A 19065-nucleotide genomic window follows, 5' to 3' on the forward strand; every position below is an offset into this window, starting at 1 on the left:
CTAACCTCTGGGACTAGAGCTGTCCAGTTTGGCCGAGCTCATCCACATTCTGGTCCTCATTCAGCCCCTTACAGCTGTTATCAGCTACAGGTCTGTTTACCTGGCCTCGGGTCACTGACAGCCAGCCGCATGTTTGGCCACTGGAGACAGATAAGGCGTCTCTCCACCCACCTCACTGAAGACTTTATCACTCTCCAGTGTGTGTCAGAGTGTGTGTCTGTGTGTATGTCTGTCTGTGTGTGTTTGAGAGAATGTGGTGATAACCTCTGGCCCAAGCACTAGGCTGAGGCCAGCATTCGCTGTTTACAATAGGTTGGATCAAAGCAGGCTCAGTGTGCAGCCGGTCAGCGGACCTGGCGTTCTGTCATACATTAACTACAGGCAGGCTGTGAGAGTGTGTGTGTGTGTGTGATAGTGTGTTTTCCCCGTCAATATTCCTGAACCGAACAAGGCCTGAAGTACTTTTGTTGAGTAAGCATTTCTGACTGCAAGGTTTCAGCAGCTAAGGGAAGATCAAAGGAGGCGCAAAATATCTTCCCTAAAAAGAGGAGGACTGCATTTACAGACTAAGAGTATAATTTAAGATCTTGATGTCTTTTTGAAAAATAAAAAACTAGTCTGTCTACCTGATGATCTAAATAAGTCCCCTGTTATATAACATCTTTCCAAGGGGTATTACAAAATGTCAACAGTAGCCATGTAAAAAAAAGTCAGTATAATGCTATTTTTAAATGCAAATCAAGATCGGAGCATACACACATATACGAGAGGTCTAATTTCGACGAGATTAGCAATTGATTTAAATGACAATTTTCATATTTGTTCTAACCCTAACCCTCGATGCACATTCAGTAAAAACAAACATTTGCAGCTTGTCTAGATTCATATTACTCATGAAGGCAATTGCATAAGAGGTACTAAGTGGGTTAAGGCCAAGAGCAGGTTTGTGTCAAATATGAAGAAGTTTCCTCAAAGTATAACTTATGCATTGAGAGGTTACAGTTACCTTGACCTTTGACCTTAGGTCACCAACATCTAAGTTATTGAAAAGATTACTTTCCACTATAAAGCGTTCCTGAATTATACTTAGATTTGAATCATAATTCATACTCAGTCCCATCTGAACAGACACACATGAAAAACACATCTTCAGAATAAGTGTGATTTCAATCACTTAGGGTTATCAACAGTGCATACAATGTCCAGCTGGGTGAAAATAGTAGCCAGCTGTGTATGGGGAAGTGGGACTTTATTGTTAAACAACTCTTTGTACAGGAGGTTTTCAGCAGGAGGCAAATTACCCACAGAGGTCTGCCCGTCCCCAAAACAAAAGGACTCAGTGATTCAATCCAGTACTAATACTGAATAAAGCAGTTTCACGTTTAAAATCTGTAAGTTGTTTTTTAAAGTTTTTTTCATCAGCAGTACATCAACACATGACATCAGGCGGGGTTGTGGTTTGTTAGCTAAAACTCCTGCTAATGTCGGCTCAGCTTGTTTTTAGGTGAAGAGTTCCTTTCAGTGTTCAATGTTCAAGACATATTGAACAGGAGCCAAATTATCCAGAGAGCTCTCCTCCTCTCCAAATCAAAACTGGTCATTAAATATTGTTTCGCATCAAAAATTGGTTCTCTGACGCACATTGGTGGACACATTTTCAAAGCATTGATTATTTGAATCATGAGCAAAAGTATAAGACAGTTTTTGTTGAGATGCAGGTTCCGATCTGACAATTCACAATATTAAGAACTTATTTGTAAATGAAAGGTTGTTGAAAAATGTGCTACATCAACTATAGTCTGTGTGTGTGTGTGTGTGTGTGTGTGTGTGTGTGTGTGTGTGTGTGTGTGTTTGTGTGTGTGTTTCAGACCTTGGCCTCAGTTTCCCCACGATGCAGGGTGTAGAGATGGTGGACGGCACTCTGTGAGGAAGCCCACGGATGGGTGAGGATCTGGAAGACGTGGAAATCATGGCCTAGAGTGTCGGTGGTCACCAGCAGCAATCCTACAATGAAGATACAGTCATTAACATTGGCAAACCTTCCCAGTATTAAGAGGTTATCATGCTCACGATTGCTCCTGCATATTTGGTCCATCATTAGCCCTAATATCATAATAGTGCTTCAGTATTTTGTGTGCAGTTTACATGTTTATGTAGTCTATTTATCCCTTCACTGCATGCTGATTTTTCTTTACTGTATTTTTCATTATAATTACAGAAAGTTTGAAAGCATTCTGTGTGCCATCGAGATTGTAACGATAGATGGAAACTCAGGCAGATTTATCGATGTGCAGTATCTCTAAGCTTTCATTCAAGCTGAACATAAAATAGTAATACAAAACAGTTTGTCTTGATCGGCTCTTGATGACACCATCAAGGTAATTTCAAATTGTGCTTGTAAATTAGACATTTATTGAAAGTAGCAAATACGGTGAGAAGAGTTTGAAAGACCATGGCCAACGAAAGATATTCAATTATTAAATGCATTATTTATTTGTATTTTTTCATTTTTAACAACTAATATTAATAGTTAATCAGCCTCTGATGATCTAGTGAGTGACCTATCTCCATTAAATTGTCATACAAAATCCCTGAGGCAAAATTACATTGGCTGGTAATGCCAGCATCTTGTCTAGTTTTCATTTGCCTTACCAAAGCAATGTAATGTAGTGTTATCATCCTTTCATTCGAGAGCACCTTTCAACATCACTTACAAAAGTAATATCTCATATCAAAGAACAAAGCTGTCATTTATTGAATCAAATCAGTGGGGCTTGAGACCACTCAGTCATTTTGACTCATCTGTATATCCTCCAATGTGACTTCCATTCTTTAAGTAGAAACATTTTAATTTGTTTCATTAAGTAAAATCCAGATTAAACAAAAAATGCACACTTGACTTAAGATACTCTAAATTGTGCCAGTGTGAGGTTTCCGCTGATATGCTGCTAAATCGATACAGAGTCAGGCCAACCAAAATATTGAATCTGTGCTTGATTCCAGCAGCTTACATGAAGGCAGCCAACACTACCAACTGTGCAGGACCCAAGCTAGAAGTCATGACAGAATTACCGTGCCTTTAAAACAAACACACCAGGCCATTAAAATAAAACCAGCTATCGTTTGCCGCTGTCATAAAACGAAGCCTTCCCTGACATGGCCGCCCGGTGTGGTTAAAAGCAAGGCTCGCGTCGTGTGCTCCTTCAAGGACAGACAACATGATGAGTGTCTCTAAAAGAGAGAATCCATGTCCCTGTGCACGGCTATGGGTGTGCATGTGTGTGCGCTCGTACAGATTCGCCTCAGCTCAGCACAAGTGTAACCCCTGCTGACAGGCCCATTCATTTGGTCCCGTTTTATTTGAAGCTCATCAAACTCCAGAAAGTATAGGCCCTCACCATAAACAACATGCTCAACAAACCACACCAGAACAAACCCAGATCTAAACTGGCTCAACTGAGAGAAAAAAAAAGAAGCAGTTATTTTCAAAGCACAGCCCAAAACCCATCCCCAGAAGCCCTCTGGATGAGATGTTACAAACAAATCTGTACATCAGGCAGTAACTCAAAATGTTGGAAACGCATGCCTGATACAGAGTGTAAGATTTGAAAAGTATGTCCAAACCTCTGACTTTTTGACGACTACCAGACATAAATGATATTAAAGTAATTAGTTATTTTCCTCTGAGTTTTTCCCCATGGAATCTTTTATGTGGTGGCTACAGTAGGTTTTAATTAGTGGCCGGGCTTTATTGGGTGGTATGTCAAATGTGAAAAGAGGAGGCTGGAATGGCACAAGATTAAAAGGATTCAGCAACACGTGCGAGGGAGATGGAAAACACTCCCTCTCTGGAAAAACAAGCCAAGGTTGCAACAAAATTTTGCACATTTACTCTGAGTTGAAAGGTTTCTTTTTTTTTATGACTTGTGTTTCACTGAGGAACAGTTATATTTAAAGATGATGAAGAGGTGGAATGAGGGAGGTACAGGGTGGATGAGCGATGGGGTCATGAAGATTATCAGAGGTGGAGGGAAGAAAGCAGTAGAGAAGCCAAGTGAAGTGTGCTTTAAGACAGTGGTTAGCTATTCATGCAGTATCAGAGCGACCAGAAAGCCAGAGAGCTCAGGCCCAGGGCCTGTAAACTCTTGAAAACCCACGCCCCAAATGAGGTGCCAAGCCACAAGAAGCATTTGCGTCAACTGGGAATACAGAGAAAAAAGGGACGGGGCCCTTCTAATTATAGAGTCTGGAAACGGAAGCGCAGGGTGATTAGGAGTTGAGGCGCTGCGGCCTGTTTATCTGGGAGCTTCCTCTCGATCTCAAACCTTCTCTCCCTTACACCCCGCTCTTTCTTTCTTCCTTCTCTCCGTGTTTTGGACGGGCCCCGCCCACCAAGTGGCTGGAGAGTCTGGCCCCTGGGATTTCTGACAGATGAGACTTGGCCGCTGGTTTCAGGCCAGAGCCAGCATTTCTCTTCTGCTGATGGTAGAGTCTGGGCTCCAAAAAAGTAACAGCTTAGAAAGGCTGGAGCGCTTTGTGAGTGCGAGTGCCCGAGCACTGGGGCTTTTGCGGCGTTGTTGAAATACAGAGGGCCTCACCGAGAGGCGTCAGTTGGTTAGCCCGCGGGACGGCTAAATTAAAAAGTAGTTGAGCCGCATGGCGGGTGAAAAGAAAGGGTTTCGGGGAAACCAGAGGTTGGCCGGAGCAGGGTTTGACACTTCCTATTTATAACACCTTGTCCCAGGGGTTACAGTGTTATTTACGATGTTTTAGTACCAAAATCACTGGCACACGCACATAGACATGCGCTAAAGTGGAAGGGATGACCTCTAATTTGCCATGTGTGCGAGACATGCCGCTGTATGGGACATGAGGGAAGTGATATAATCATTTCCATAAATATCTGCTTTTGCTTTATGTTTTTTTTGTGGCCCAAAATCCTTTTTTGTTTTGTTTTGCTGCAGGGTTTACTGTCCCATCTCTGACCATCCAAACACAAAACATCTGCTCAATCCCATTAATAGTGGGAGGATGTTTCATTTACAAAGTGGTTGGGCTAGCTTTATTCTTGACAAAGGCAGATGGGACAAGGGAGCAGGAGAGAGAGGGAGAGAGGAAAGCAGAGAAAGAAATGGAGAGAGCAACAAAGTAGGCGGTGATTTCCCTACTTGGCAACACAAAAGGCCACAACAAAACTAGTCCACTTTTTAATTAACAACACTGGGCTCCAAAAAAGCTTTGAAAATAGAGAAAATGTCAAATTATAACCATGTGGAAGGCATAAAGCCTACAAGATGGAGTACTTGGGGGATTCAGATAGCTTTACTGTTACATGCATAAACTTCAGAGCAAATTTGCCCAACGCACAAATGACAGACTATCCATCGTAAGACAGGGCTTTGTCTTCATGGCTGCCTATTGGAGAATAAGGCAAAGACTCAATGTGTCCGTCTGTATGTACTTACACATATGCCGGACATACATAATATAATAGCTTCAAAAATTTACTTTTTTTAAATTTACACTCTATCATTGTTACGGCTCCTCCTCCCAATATTATTACGATAAAGTAAAATAATAGCCAAAAGGATTCTGTGTTGATCTGTGATTCTGTGTTGTGTTGATAAATTGTATTATTGTGTGTATTGTGCATTCAGAATATGATTAAGGTCACCTTACAGACTCATTTGATTGAACATACAGTAGTTTGGAAAGTCACCTATGTTTATCAGGTCCCAATGTTCACATTGTATTTCAAGGCAAAAATCCAAGCCATGAAGTCCAAGAAGCTCTCTGGAGACGTCTGGGATAAAACTGCAATGCTCCGAGTGTTCCCGGGAGCTCGATGGCCTCAATCATTATGATGTGGAAGAAGGTTTGGAACCACAAGGACTGTTCCTGCAGTTGGCTGCCCAGCCAGCAGCCTGATGATCACAGAGCTCTGCACAGAAGGAAGAGCCTATCGGAAGGATTACTACCTAACCAGTGTTTCATCAACCAGGCCTTCATGGCAGCGTGGTTAGATGGAAACCACTTTGAATCAAAAGCACATGACGGCTCACTTTGAGTTTGCCAAACAGCAGTTCAAGGGCCAGTGAGTAGGATTTAGTGACATGCAGCGGTGGGGCTGCAGATTGCAACCAACTTACTATCTCTCACAAAACGCTCCCCAACTGTGGCCTGCCTGGCCAACCTGAAGGCTGCCATACACTGTGTTACCTTTAGGTAACATACATAAGGAAAGCTCCTGTCTAAAGGCAATGTTGTGTTTGTCCTTTCTTACTTACTTTACTAACATGGAGATGCAACATGGAAAGCTCTGTGGAGGAAAACCGGCTCCCTATAAAGATAAAAGGGGCTCATTCCGAGGTAATAAAAACCCAGTGATTCCAAGGTGATTATACATTACACTAAATCCTGATTATTAAGTCTAATTACTGCTAATAGATCCCATACACTTTTAAATGACTCTGGGAGCATGAGGACAGAGAATCAAAAACTGAACCATTTGGGCAAAACTATGTCTGGCAAACACCGGGGTACTGCTTATCACTTGGTTAATACCATCCCCACATTGAAGCATGCTGGGGAAAGACTTTTGCTCTGGGGTGACCCAGTGGCACGAAGAGAAAACGAATAAAGAAAACCTGCTCCAGAGAAGTGACCAGAGAGAAGGGCAGGATTCACCTTTCAACAAGACAATGTCTTAAAGAACAGACTTGAACCACTCAGAATATCGCTTTATTGATCTGAAGATGGCCGTTCATGAATACTACCCATAAATCTCTCAATAGTTTGAGAGGATGTGTCAAAAAGAATGGGATGTGCTGCCAAAGTTCAGGTGTCTAAAGCTTATTGAGACTTACCTAGGAAGAAGTCAAGCCAAGATTTCTGCACAGGGGGCTTCTACAAAATACTAAATTAACTACTTTAAGTTTGGCCTTCAAGCTATAAAATGTTATTATGGTTAGACAGGAACAGTTAAAGATGTGTTTCCATAACCACTGCACGTTCTGCAGTGCTAGTTGAAGGAAGGAGAGTACCATACTAATCCTCTTACCACTGTAGCACAACACTAGTATAGGAGCGGTTTTCTTTCCACTTGGCAGCAGGGTAAGCATAGGGGTTACTCAGAAACACTGGGCCACAGTCAACAACCTCTAATATAATAGAGTACGGCAGTCTGAATAGATATTCGTTTTTTTATTTTCATATCAACTCAAACTAGTTTTACTTTAAGATGAGAATTTGGATTCTTGATGGAGTGATGTTCTTCTTGCTTTGTGAAGATAACAGCATATGAGGTTTAACAAATATCATAACATTATACAGTATTGGTCACTATGCGTGTTGACAACAACCCGATTTAGAAATATTGCTTATAATTTCTATCATTTATTAAAGCACTGCCCTTACAAAAGGACTTGCTCAAATCTGGAAACATGGCAATGCTGCTACAACAAAGCCACAAGGGCAGGAAACAAGTACTTAGACAAGGTGAAAATAAGCCAACAGCCATTGGTCATAGTAGCTAAACCACTTTGGTGCAAATGGCTTCAAAGCAGAAGTTGGTAACCACCCCTCACTGCGCAGGAAAACTGTGTGTGATAACAACCATGACAAGAATTTAAGATTAATGCTGAACCAGGCAGGCAGCCTGCACTGTGATGGATGACAAACAGTAAGGGTACATTGTTATGGTGAGCTCTATCTTTCAATGAGGTTTAATGATAGATGGCACTTAGGATTTGTTTACAACCGGTGTGAACATCTGACGGCTCATGTTTCCTACCCTGGCTTATTTTTTAGCTATATTGTGACACTGCCCTTATCTCAGCAACTTGTTGTGTATCATAGGAAAAGACAAAATGACCTAAGCTACAAAGATGTCAAGGTGTTAAACAGGTTTCTCCCAATTTTCTTGAATCTCTCAAGCTCATCCACACTTTATTCCACAGAGGAAAGGAACTCAGAGCGAAGGGGAGGTATAGGAAGGACTGGGGTGGGGGTGAAGGGAGGGTGACGGCTGAAAAGAAAAACAGGAAAAAAGGGGAAAGGTGCTTACGGTTCATTTGATGTACAGCGGGCTGAAACCAAGGGCTGGGTTATTCTGTGCACTTCACAGGCGGACCACCTGTGAGCACTTAGATATTAATAGATATGAAAAAAGGTGTGTGTGTGTGTGTGTGTGTGTGTGTGTGTGTGTGTGTGTGTGTGTGTGGCTAACCTAACTGAAAAGTCATTAGTTTGATATTTCTATGTTTAAAGGCCAACTTTTTTTAACAGGGTAAAACTGGCCGGCCTTTAAAGTCATGCCGACATACATGGGGCAGGCAGCGTATCGGTCAAGTTCACAAAGCGTGACTGCTCTCAGGGCAGAGCTTCAGGCTGGTGCATTTACATATTGGCACAGTTCCTGCAGGAACTGTTGAAATCTCGCCGTACAACATAACGCCCATCAACGGGTTCGACGCAGCATTTCCAGGCTGCACGTGGGTTTAATACTGTGAAGGAAGCCTCAGATCCTACGTCACCTGAAAGAGTTTGTCCAATAAAGCCACAATCCCAATTTACTGGTGATAATCCAAATTCCCAGTCAATCCTAATACTTTTATATTGTTTTCTGTCTGTGGTTGGACAACACGGGACAAACATGTTCTCACAGCAGCTTAGAGAGAACTTTAACACCAGGCCTCTTTTGATGCCATGTTTAAAAAGCCCCAAAGCAAATTGCTCCCAATCACAATCTCATGATAAAGACATCAGGACAATGGCCAGCACTTAATCTCCTTAGTGAGCAAACAAGCAGACAGTGAGGCTGGAGAGGTAAGCTCATTGCATTTGCATGGTCTCTTTTTAAATTCCCAGTGTTCATTTCTGTTAACTAACGGAATCCCTTTAAAGTTTCACAGCCAGCCGGTCATAGGTAAGATTTCACAGTGCATCAATTGTCCATTGATTTAGAAGAGGGAAAAAAAACTGCATTGAGCTGAGTGTGAAGAAAAGGAAAGAAATGAACCGATTGTTTCCCTTTAGGCTGTGTGAGTAAATTCATCTAATTAGAATTTAGGCTTTTGAACAATGTCTGCATTTTTGCAGTTTCAAACTCAATTTTGTTATAGTACAATTATTTTGTCACTTTGTATAAATTAAGCCAAATTAATAGTTATGATATTCCAACAGTGACATGCAACGCGCAATACAGTAGCGACTCTGCAGTACGAAAAATAAGTTTCTTTGACAGAAGAATACCAAACCCCTATTATTTCCTTTATTGTTCACACGTAAGGCAGCTGCATTTAGCATTAATAAAAAGAAAAAAAGCATTTTATAAGTTGTTTATTTAACACACTGTAATGTAGTTGTACACAGCCACAGATAAATTCTAAACAGGAATAAATATACAGCATTTGCCAACATTATCACCTCTGCTATGGAGATTTACTTTATGTTATTTTGTGTTTTAATATATTGTCATGATTCATCTTGTGGGCATCAGGAGGAAGTACAGATTTGAACAAATACAAAACTAATCATCTGCTTCCCACTACATTGGAGTGCACCACCTATAGTGATGATTAACACCTGTGAGGTCTAAAAATAGATCTCACTGTCCCATTTGGCCCCTCCCTCAGCATGTGTAGCTCGCTAATTACCACAGGTGTGCGAGAATGAGAGGGAGACATCAGACCTGAGGAGAACGTCCCGGACAAAATGTTCTAATACAAAATCGATAACTCCTACCCGTGAAATGAAAACACCGTAAGAATAACAAGACTTGGACGAACAAGTACATATCTATATTATTGTTTAGAGCCAAAAAATGAGGCCGTAAGAGCAAATTAGAGACGCACTTCTCATTTCATAAATCTCCTCCAAACAAAAACGTGTTACTCAAAAACTATCAGTAATCTGGAAAATACACAAATTGACTTAAGATATCATTGACAGTTGATTATTTAAAGAATTCAACAGTTCCCCCCTGACAGAAAAACAAAAAAATTCAATGTTTGTGTCTTACCCACATTAGGACTGGAACACGCCATGTTGAGTTACTGTCCCTCTGCTCCTCTGACTGCACTAACTGCAGTGTTGATTAACACCTGTGAAGTCTAAAAATAGATCTGACTGCCCCCCCCCCCCCCCCCTGAGGAGAACGTCCCGAACAAAATGCTCTAATTCAAAATCGATAACTCCTATCCGAGAAATGAAAACACCGTGAGAATCACACGGTTTGGACGAACAAGTACATATCTATATTATCGTTTGGAGCCCAACAATGAGGCCATGTGGACGGTTTAGAAACGTGCTTCTCATTTCATGAATCTCCTCCGAAAAAGTACATTGGATTGCATGAGTGGAGAAATGATCTCCACCGACATCAAACAAATACTTGTTACTCAAAAACTATAAGTCCTATCTGGAAAATGAAAACATTTTGAGAATCACAACAGTTTTATTCGTGAGAGCTGAGAAATGGAGCCGTGGGAGCGATTTACGTTTTATTTTTCAGTTTTAATCTTTTCAGAAAAAAGAATTTGGCTCCAATGGGAGAAGGATCCGGAAATAATTCCTCGATTTTTCGATGCGGATATAAGCACAGGTCCGAGAGATTTGAGAGTGACATGTCTGCCAAGTGGTGCCTGCACCACAAGGCACCCATAATAAGTCCAACGGGCAGATCGGAGGATGAACTCATTCACAGATTTTGGCACTTTACACTAGCACCACCATCTGACTACAATGACGGACTTTTTACACCAGATTGCTGGAAAAAGAAAATGTAGTGAAATTGAATTCTCCCAAGGGGATAACATAACGGATGTATTAAGTAATTTGGATAACATGCTCTATGATGGTGCCCCATTCATTCCTATGAAAAAAGCTTCTCATTGGGTGCATATGCTGCAGAGGTTTTTGCGAGTCCTTGCCTGACTTCATGCTGGCTCCCTGAACACATAATAATCTGCTGTTACAGCTGTTTTAGACTTTGTGAATTTAAATTGAATGTATCACATTCTAATAATACAAAACCTATTTTGGAAAATGGGTCAGTGAGAACCCCCTCCCCCTCTTAGTTATTTACATCTCCTCCTTTTGTAATGATAATATATATAATTGTATAGCACTGCATGACCACTAAGCCACAGTCACCTCACCAGCCAGCACTATTTTGGGTTGGGTTGGAAGGGTGTTTTTGGGGGGGGGGCAGATTTGTCAGAAAGATATTTTTCCACCAAACCACTTTGAACCTAAGTGTAAAATACACATGGCAAGCTTTGCCTACTGGTGCAATTTACACTTCAAACTATTGTATTTTTATTTGTACATGTGGATTTTTAGACCATGTCAATCATTTCTTGTGCTCAAAGTTCAAGGTCAACAAAATGTGAATGAAAAGCACATTTTCCAAAATCTCTGGAAATAATTCAAGGACAATCCATGGTTTATATTGATCCAAATGATTCCCTCATTCATATGCTATCATACGATATGTGATGTCATGAAGAAGTACATTTTTTTAATAACATCATGCATTTTTCCAAATATGTTAGGACTGACAACCTGAAGGTAAAATAAATAAGACAAATAATGAATGTTCATATTGTAGAAGTGACATCATCATGACATCACCATGAAGTCATAAATAAACATATTACAGTGTAGTAATGCAAAAACTATTGCAACCAATAACATTAACTTCATTTTATAAAGCTAAATCAATCATACAGTATAAAGGATACCATGATGAAGTAATTATGAAATGTAATATGTAAAATGCATTTGCTTTTCACAACTTTTTATTACTAGAAAAAATTGTATTTAATTTTGCTTTCTCGATCCCAACAACTGACTGTAAATAATATGCTGTCAATATTCATTACCATACGTTTGTGTCGGTTTTATGGATATTTGTTTATTCAGCGCTTCACACTGTCAGATGATGATATCAGCCCCTCTTGGAGGAGGATACATATGGTGAGGTCTTTGTTGTGGCCGTGGGCTGCACTTCACAAGCAGCAGACATGTCTGACATCTCCTACAAGTCCCGTGGTCGTTTTGATAACCAGAGTTAGACAGTCTGGCACTATATGATTTTGTACCATCATGTTTCATATCTAGTTGTAAAGCTGTTTACACTGCAGTCACTGAGACGTCCACAAAGGCAACAGAGGAAAATAAACTCCCTTTCAGTTCTGCCATGTGATGGTTTAATAAGCAAAGATTCAGAAAATGTACAATGACATCACCTCCGCTTTTCATGGAGACGCTTTTTGGGTTTGAATTGTCAAATGGATAAACTCGACATTTGTCCAATGCAACATTTCCAAAATATGATATGATTACAATAGGTCTATAAAACCTTTCTGGAGCAAGACGACTTGATCAGAATTACAATCAGATTCCAGATACTAAATATCCATCAATACTTTGACCATATGTTCAAACAAGTAATATTTAAAACTAGAATGGGACTCAGTAGAACACTTACCTCTAAGAAGGCCTGTTAGTGCACTTAGATTAAATCAATCTGCAACAAATGACACACTCATGTAGAAATCATCCCAGATCCATGAATTATTCCCTGAGAAATCAGTGTTGAAGAAAGTCTCACAAGACTCCTGGATGTGGCCCATTCTTCATCCCCCCCCCCCCCCCCCCACACACACACACACAAGTTGTGTGTAAATCAGTCCATTAGTTTTGCGTTATCTTGCTTCTAATATCTTGCTTCTAATAAACAAACCAGAGGTAAATGTCAATGCGGAAGACTGGTGTTCCCCCTCTCTCAGAGAGAAACTGTAGATGGGGTTACCCATACAAGACAATTAAGTTATATACACATTTCTAGCCATTATGTGCAAACATAGGTATTCCTTATTCTAAAAATATACATTTGTGCCCAACAAGAACAATTTCTTTGGATGGCTTCTGGTTGATGAACAGTAATTCAGAAATAACCTAAATCACTAACTTGGTAGACGGCAGAATGCTCGCTAGCAAGTTAGTGATTAATATCTGCTTCATACTGTAGATTGTTTTTTTTTTTGTTTTTTTTTATGTTATCATGCAAAAAAAGCAATCTTTGTTGAAGATGTGCTTTAAAAGTTCATTCTCCAAAAATGGAAATGTTTATTAAGTCATGTCATTTCTTAATATTGATTTATTTGAAAGAAGCCACATCATGTCAACAGACAAATTCATATCAAAATGAATGGAAAATACATGGTTTAAGTACTTCCTTGCCCTCTCTGTCTCTGCTGGCATGGCAGCATACACAGCCCAGCAACAAGTCTGCGCCCTGACAACTTCTTTAACAAGGACAGATTCATCACGCCACTAAAAACAGTGACATAATGATTTACATCATCATAACGATTACCCAACAACAATGGTCAAAGTAAAATTCAGAGCCAGAGGAACAGCCCATGTTCTCCCCTGTAAAAAAGAATGGAAGAAGCTGCTGCTGTAAATTACATCAGTGCAGGCCGTGAGTGCTAATTACTGTCTTGGTGTGAAGACACAACTCAATCTATACTGAATGTGTGGCTATAAATGTGTGGCCGAGTGGAGCCGCTTGTGTGCGGGAATTCCCCTCGTGTTCAACATGTGCGTGTGGGTCTCGGGTTTTTCAGCGACGGCCTGGCTTCTTTCACACATCAGTGAGATGGAGAGACGGAGTTATTACACCACGGAGAGCTGCCTTCATGGCACAGCTGCCTCAATGGTCAGGCTCAACGGGCCAGGCTAGTCATTAGACCGGCCTGTTACTAAATCAGGGATATGGTTTATGGGACAGTTCCGTGTGGAGAGAGATTTAGTCTTGATTCATCTGCCATTACTCCTGGCTTTGATCGGGTATTCAAAACTTCCATATTCAGAACATTTAGATGGCTGCACCAAAAAAAATCAAGCTGTGAATCTGTGGCCGACTAATGGGTTTTTGTGAGACTGAAAAAAGGGGGGAACGATCGAGAGTTTTCACACCACAAGGGTCTAACTTCACCAGTTCAAACACAAATGATTTGACTGGCTCATGGTTAAAAGTACAGGCAGTGAGATATGTTTTGAGGAAAAGTGATGGCAACCGACTCACATAAAGAGGATCTTTCTTCTGACCAGACAGAGACTATGTGTCTGGTTGTGTGTTACTGGATATTGGAAAAACTATTTCATATTATATGAACATACTGCAGGGCTGCCTGACAAACCCATTTGTAGCTTATGTTAGTGTAACCTGTCGCCTGTTGGCTATGAGGGAAACTAGTAACTAAATCAATAAAGGCACTGGACATGTTTGGGCTACTTATACTGCTATGTCTTCAGCATTGTTCTGCTACTTTAAACTTCTACCCTATTGCATTGATTAGATAGCTGTAATTATAAATTTAAAGCCCCTTGATAAATTCAACTCTTTACAAAAAAGGGGAATTTCTTATTGTATGAATTTGTCTTCATGTATAAATAAGCATTAGCACGATGCAGTTTTATTAGTCATGGACCAGTTGTGCTCCTGAACTTTATTAAAGTTTTGGATATGGGCTGATGGACAAGACACTATTCGCTATAAGCTTTCATTAGCATTTATGATTATATTTTAAAATGTGATGTATTTAACTGCTTAAATACTCAACCGTTTAAAAAGTTTTATGAGCTCCACAATAATATTAAAATACTGCTCCCACATTAGTGCATCAACTTATAATTCAAGAGCCTAACATGAGCTGCTTTCCATAATATTTTTACTGATATTTACATACACGTGTCTTCTAAAACTAAAACTCTATGCAATCTTGATTAAGGAAAGTTTCTACATGCAGGACTACAACTTGTAATGAAAATGTTTACGTTGTAGTGTTGCTACTTTTACTCTGTATCTGGATACTTCTTCTATAACTGCATGTAAAGCACTTGATGCTCATCAGCCCGAGTAGGACTGAAGAGAAAGAGAATAAAACCCGGAGGGTGTGGCCTTGCATGGTTGCTGGATCAATCACTCCATCTAGTGCCACTTGCAGTCAAAAGAAATGCCCAGGCTGTTGGACAATCTGCCATCAAAACGTGAGTGTATTTTGACCTTGGCATCGTACCTATTAATCAAGTCAAGGATCGTTAAGGACAAGTGAAGAGGACGAGACGAGAAAGAAAACAAGCACACACACACTGCAGCTGTTAAAGAGAGTGCTTTGCCACTGCACTTCATCTGCGTCCCTCTAATTACACCACTAGGAATAGATCCACACATCCAGCGAAGCGCCGCAAAGCGCCAGCCGCCACACCAAGAGCTGGCGGCCACCGGTCCTCCCTGTGTAGAGCCTCCAACACACACAAGCCACTGGGGTTTCTTACATAACTCTTCCCAGCCAAAACTTCTGGGCTTTCCAGGCTCTGTTTGAGTCATATCATTGTTCCCTGGTAAGTCTATCCGTCGGGTTGCTGCCATGTTGAGCTTGACCACTGTGAAGGGAGCCTCAGTCGGGCCAGGAAGGTAGCTCAGTGAAAGGCACTTCCCCCTCACTTTGTGTAGAGCCAGACCAATGAAGGCATCGCTCAGGATTTGGGTTCTGATCAAATCAAGAGGCCTGTAATTATGGGACAGTCCACACCAGGCAGCTCAGAAATGAAAATGGATAAAAGAATAAACAATGATGAAAGGAGTCCTGGACTCACAATAGTGGAAAAGAGGAGTTACTCGCCCTCTGTTAAGATTCGTTCTAATCACATTACATGCCCTAGCTGTAACCGAAGAGGAGGGAAATGTGTGTTTTCGGGCTACACTTGTGGCGCTGCCTTTGGTTGTAATTTAAACATTTATTAGTGATTTAGATGTGGCTCAGAGTAAATGAGTCAGAAAGATTAAAAGTGTGTTTGGAATTCTGAAACCGACTGTGCCCTGGGGAAAATGTCACGGGGGAATCTGTCAACTCCCTGACTCAGCTTTTCACAATACACTGAAATTAAACGTACTGGATGTACTGAGCTGTTTGATGTTGCTGAGCGTGCATTCGTGTGGAGCCCTGGCCTGGATGTTAAAGGGAAAAAGGAGAAACACATGAATGTCACTGATGACACAATGACAACCAGAAATGAAGACAAAGGCACTTTGGTCTTAACTGTCCACCTCAAAAATGTTGCAACATTAATTCATTGGTTTGTTTTGCTCTTTCTTTTTTGTGCTTCCATGGACAGTCTCCCCTTGCTTAGCTGTGGTGGAAAAATTAAATTGTTGCAGTCAAAAAACTGTGGAAAATATCTAATCATTCTAATTAGTTTGACAAATGAAACCTCATATTAGCTTCAGATATGGAAAGTGGTTCAAATCTCAACCACTTTGACTGATTTTTGTAGGAACATCTTTTTTCAGGCTAAATCAACTAGAAAATACATGATCATGTGTATTGATGTAGTTTACAGTTCACACTGTACAATTCCAATTTAATTGTACTTTTAATGATTCTTCAGATGCCAACGGCTACTTCAGCAAAACACATTAACCTGTTATCAAACATCCCATACAGTGGTGGACTGTGATTCAAAGCAACTGAAAGAAAGCCACAGTATTAGAGCAACAAATCGATGTGAATTTCCAATGTTCTCAATGTAGTGAACATCCAGAGGTAAAGACTGCAAGGCGGGCTGTTTCCACTGTTGTCTGTCCATGTCTGTCTCTTATCAGGATTATACAAAACTACTGAATCCAAGTTTCTCTACCTTGGTGGAAGGGTGAGGTACAGGCATATAGCGATCCCATTCATTTTGTGATTTAGGGAGCAGATCCAGATTTATTTGTTCCACTTTGTTTAACATTTTGAGATAGGGTGTTAGCCTTGGTGGGAAGATGTATTCTTTGATTGCCTTTCTAGTTTTTTAAGAAACTGGAAAGACCACAACTTGTAGACATAAATCATAACCTTGCTTTTTAACGGTTCCAGTACTGCAGTGCACTTTTAAGCTGATTTTGTATGATTAATTGTACTAATGTTTCTTGTGAGGTGGGACCTGGGAAAAGATGGTGTCCAAACAACCACGTCTTGTCTCTCTTTGTCTTCAATATCATCCTGCTCCTGCCTGGATGGAGCTGGGAAGTTTAGTCATACGTTTGGGTAAGTGACGGATTCTTGGGGCCTGGAGGTCACGGGGTGAGAGCCATCGCTCAACAGCTCCTTTATTAACCACACACGCACACACAACACACACCACGTAGTACATGAACACGCGCTTACACACAAACACACACACCACAGGAGTCTCAGGGACATTCACAACCCAACACATCCAATACAAACTGACAAGGTTGCCTGTTCACACTGACAAAGCCTCTACTGTCCCTTTTGTTTTTTGAGGTGGGGGTCAGCGATGCTACGAAAGTGGGAACGGAGATTCCTGAGTTAAATACTCACACTGATACATTCAGTCATTGAGAACATCAGCCCAGTGTTGAAGAGAGTAAATATTTTTGATTTTTTTTTAGCTGACTCAAGTACTGAATGGTCACTCCGTTGACCTCTATATCTCAAAAACTGGAGGAAATGGGTGGAATCGGAAAAGTGAGACGAAAACCTCTGCTGAAACGTATTCCGTGAAGTTAATCCATATTTGTATATATTTGCAAATATAACAGGAACAAATATGTGAAGAAATTACAAAAACATTTTGTAAAAATAATAATGTATGTGTTACACATGTTACAGCTCTGTTACGCTGCAGCTTCTGCCATACTGTGTGCAGTGCCTTGGGCTGAACCAACCTCAGTCATACCAAGTCGGACAATGTAAAACAGGTCAGTTTAGGTCTAACAGTTAACTGCTCATGGTCAGTTTCTTCCCCTGTTGACCAAAAAACTCAGGCTGAAAACAACAGCTCAAAAGAGACATTGAGGTGGCATTCAAATACTTTTATAGTGGATATTTGCACTTCTTTTTAAATAAATATGTATCTTAATTAATTAATCACACATTGATATTCATGCTTGTCATCCAGAGTCTAAGTTTTCAGTAACACTTCTTTCTCAGGAGTAAGTTTTTTACAGAAATCATATAATAAATTGGGTAGCTGTAAATTAACACTTTGGGCTTGTTTCACATAAATACCGTCTTTCTGTCTTCTGAACTTGCAGAGACTGTTTCAGCTCCTTCCTAAAACCATCTGTGTGTTTGGGCGGGCGGGCGGGTGTGTGTGTGTGTGTTCGTGCTCAAGTGTGTCTTACCACTGGGGTTGAATTGCATGCAGGATATGGGTTTGTCATGAGCTGGGAAGTGAGCCACCACTCCCTCTCCGTCAGAGTCCTCACTCACCACAACCTGTAGGGCACACGCACGCACGCGCACACACGCACGCACGCACACGCACACGCACACACACACACACACACACACACACACACACACACACACAGAAAGAAAGTCAAAATCATTTTCTAACAATATGCACATTAAACCAGGATGGGACTTTCCCCTGAGCTGCAGGATTTCTCTTAACAGTTTGGTTTGCTATGATATCATCACCACAGCAGTGTTCTTCAACATCACACCACAGCTCAATAGCAGGAGGTTCAACTCATTTCTGAATGTGCCATTGCCCTCTCGTGGCTAGAATATAGTTTTAGATTTGACATTCATTTTAGGCTACAAAATTACAAATTGCAGATGCACTATCTGTATGCTACCCACAACATATATTAAAATTATAACAGCCTATTGTAAAAAGCGATAACAAACTTGCTTGTGAATCATCTGGGCAGTTTGAAATTAATAATTTAGCATCTTGTAAACCCTTTAGATCCACTCAAACCTTTCTGTTTACACCAACAAATGCATGCTCAGCTTATTTTCAGGTGTGTTAGTATGGACAGGGATTCAAACTGATTTGGAGCCAAAATACTTGTGTGGACACAGATCTTTTATTTGAATGTAGCCTGATTCTCTCCTCTTCTTTTCCATTTTGCTGCAACTGGACATCAGCCAGTAGAGGGCTCGATAGACGAACAGCCTTAAGTCCAAGCTAACTAGCTCAACTCTTATCCCGGCTCTCTTCCCTTTATTTAATTTACACCATACACTAACG

General features: G+C 40.7%; 1 protein-coding gene across 3 annotated transcripts in view; it reads right to left on the minus strand.

Annotated features, from left to right (window-relative positions):
• The window catches only part of bcas3 (BCAS3 microtubule associated cell migration factor), a 293175-nt gene that overhangs the window by 230869 nt on the left and 43241 nt on the right, over positions 1 to 19065 (minus strand). For all 3 annotated transcript variants that reach the window (XM_062386288.1, XM_062386287.1, XM_062386289.1), the window contains exons 13-14: positions 18209 to 18302; positions 1871 to 2004 (exon numbers count right to left, since the gene is read on the minus strand). In XM_062386288.1, the coding sequence (XP_062242272.1) occupies positions 1871 to 2004; positions 18209 to 18302 (228 nt within the window). The remainder of the gene's footprint in view (positions 1 to 1870; positions 2005 to 18208; positions 18303 to 19065) is intronic.

This window comes from Platichthys flesus, chromosome 4, assembly GCF_949316205.1.
Source record: "Platichthys flesus chromosome 4, fPlaFle2.1, whole genome shotgun sequence".
NCBI lineage: Eukaryota > Metazoa > Chordata > Actinopteri > Pleuronectiformes > Pleuronectidae > Platichthys > Platichthys flesus.